This window comes from Corvus brachyrhynchos, unplaced genomic scaffold (assembly GCF_000691975.1).
Source record: "Corvus brachyrhynchos isolate BGI_N302 unplaced genomic scaffold, ASM69197v1 scaffold245, whole genome shotgun sequence".
Taxonomy (NCBI): domain Eukaryota; kingdom Metazoa; phylum Chordata; class Aves; order Passeriformes; family Corvidae; genus Corvus; species Corvus brachyrhynchos.
Window position 1 is genome coordinate 2,768,841 of NW_008238988.1, and position 1,428 is coordinate 2,770,268.

The 1,428-nt window shown below is 55.3% G+C and overlaps 1 protein-coding gene across 1 annotated transcript in view; it reads right to left on the bottom strand.

Annotated features, from left to right (window-relative positions):
- Window position 1: 1 nt before the first annotated feature.
- LOC103618877 (inositol 1,4,5-trisphosphate receptor-interacting protein-like 1) overlaps window positions 2-1,428 on the bottom strand; it is a gene marked incomplete at its 3' end in the record, with an annotated part of 2,060 nt that continues 633 nt past the window's right edge. The window contains exon 2 of the mRNA XM_017738795.1: window positions 2-1,425. Within this exon, the coding sequence (XP_017594284.1) occupies window positions 2-1,425 (1,424 nt within the window). The remainder of the gene's footprint in view (window positions 1,426-1,428) is intronic.

The window sequence follows — 1,428 nt, forward strand, 5'->3', positions numbered from 1 at the left end:
CCATCACCAGGTGATGGAAGAGATTGCACGTCCTGGCCATTTGCACCTCTGGGGGCAAACTGATCTCCCCAGGGAGCCACCGGTTGCCCAAAATAAAATGATTGAGGCATCTCACTTCCACGCATAAGCGCAGGTTCTCGCTGATACCCACCAGTCGCCTCACGAAATCTCTCCTGCGCCACCGTGACACAGGTACGATGCTCAGGAGGTGCATAACAATGGTCTTTGTGGTGTAGGTGGAAATGCCTAAGCCCAGCTGAAGACGGGTGAAGAACTGCAGGCATTTGAGGTGCAAGCTGTCAGGGGGGGCCTGCCTGGCGATGTACTTGAAGAACTTCACCTCTGCCACAGCGTAGGTCTCAGGCCACGTTGTGCTTGGGGTGCAGGCCTGTCTAGGCTGGCTGCTCACAAAGATGTCCGAGTCGCCTTGCCGCACCCCGAACAGCACCTCAATGCGGAAGCTTTCTCTGCCCTTGGTCACCTGGAATTGGCAGGAGCGTTTGGAGGGCAGCAGCACTAAACGCCACGTGTGCGACTGAGGCAAAGCTGGCCAGATGGCTCTCACCAGCTGGTAGAACCAGCGGGCAGTTTTCTGCACATCGAGGTAGGCGCCGGTGCACAGGGTGTGAAGGAGGCTGGGATCCTGATTCCTCCTCAGCTCCTCCTCGGGGTGGTGCAGGAAGCACAGCAGGTTCTCACCCTGCTGCTCCCTCGTGCAGGTGCACTCCAGCTGCACACGGACACGGAAGTTCCTGCTGGGCCTCTGCTCCTCAGTGTCACGCTCCAGGTGGAAGGTGTGCCCTCGGGGAGGAGTCATGGGCACGAGCACGCGGTACACAACATCCTGCTCGCGGGGACTCCAACCTTCAAAGGCACTGCCCACTCCGATGGCTTGTTGCAGGACCGGGTAAAACCTGCCAGACAAGACGTGGCCAAAGTAAATTGAGAAATTGGCCATCAGGTCAGTTGTCCACTCGCAGCCTTTCTGCAGGTCCTGTACAGGCCACTGTATGCGCTCCATTAAAATCCTTCCAGAGTAATCTTCAATATCATGCTCTCCTTCTTCGGCTTCACGTGCATCATTATTGTTGTTTTCTGCATTTGCAGCCGCAATGACAACTTCATTTCCAGCCCCATCTTCGTTTGCAGCACCATCGCTGACTTCCTCTCCATTGCCATCATCATTGTTGACTTCCTCCCGATTCGCATCATTGTTGTCTTCTTCTTCTTCTTCATTTCCAACATCTTCTTCTTGGTTTGCAGCCGCATTTCTGACTTCCTCTTCATTGGCACCATCGTTTTCTTCTTCACGCTCCTCTCTCCTCAGGCTCCTTTCCCTCCAGATAAACTCTAGGGCCAAGAGAAGGAGCAGGAGCCCAGCAAAATCCCAGACCTGCCAGTGCTGCAAGGCAGACCACGGCAGGGCTT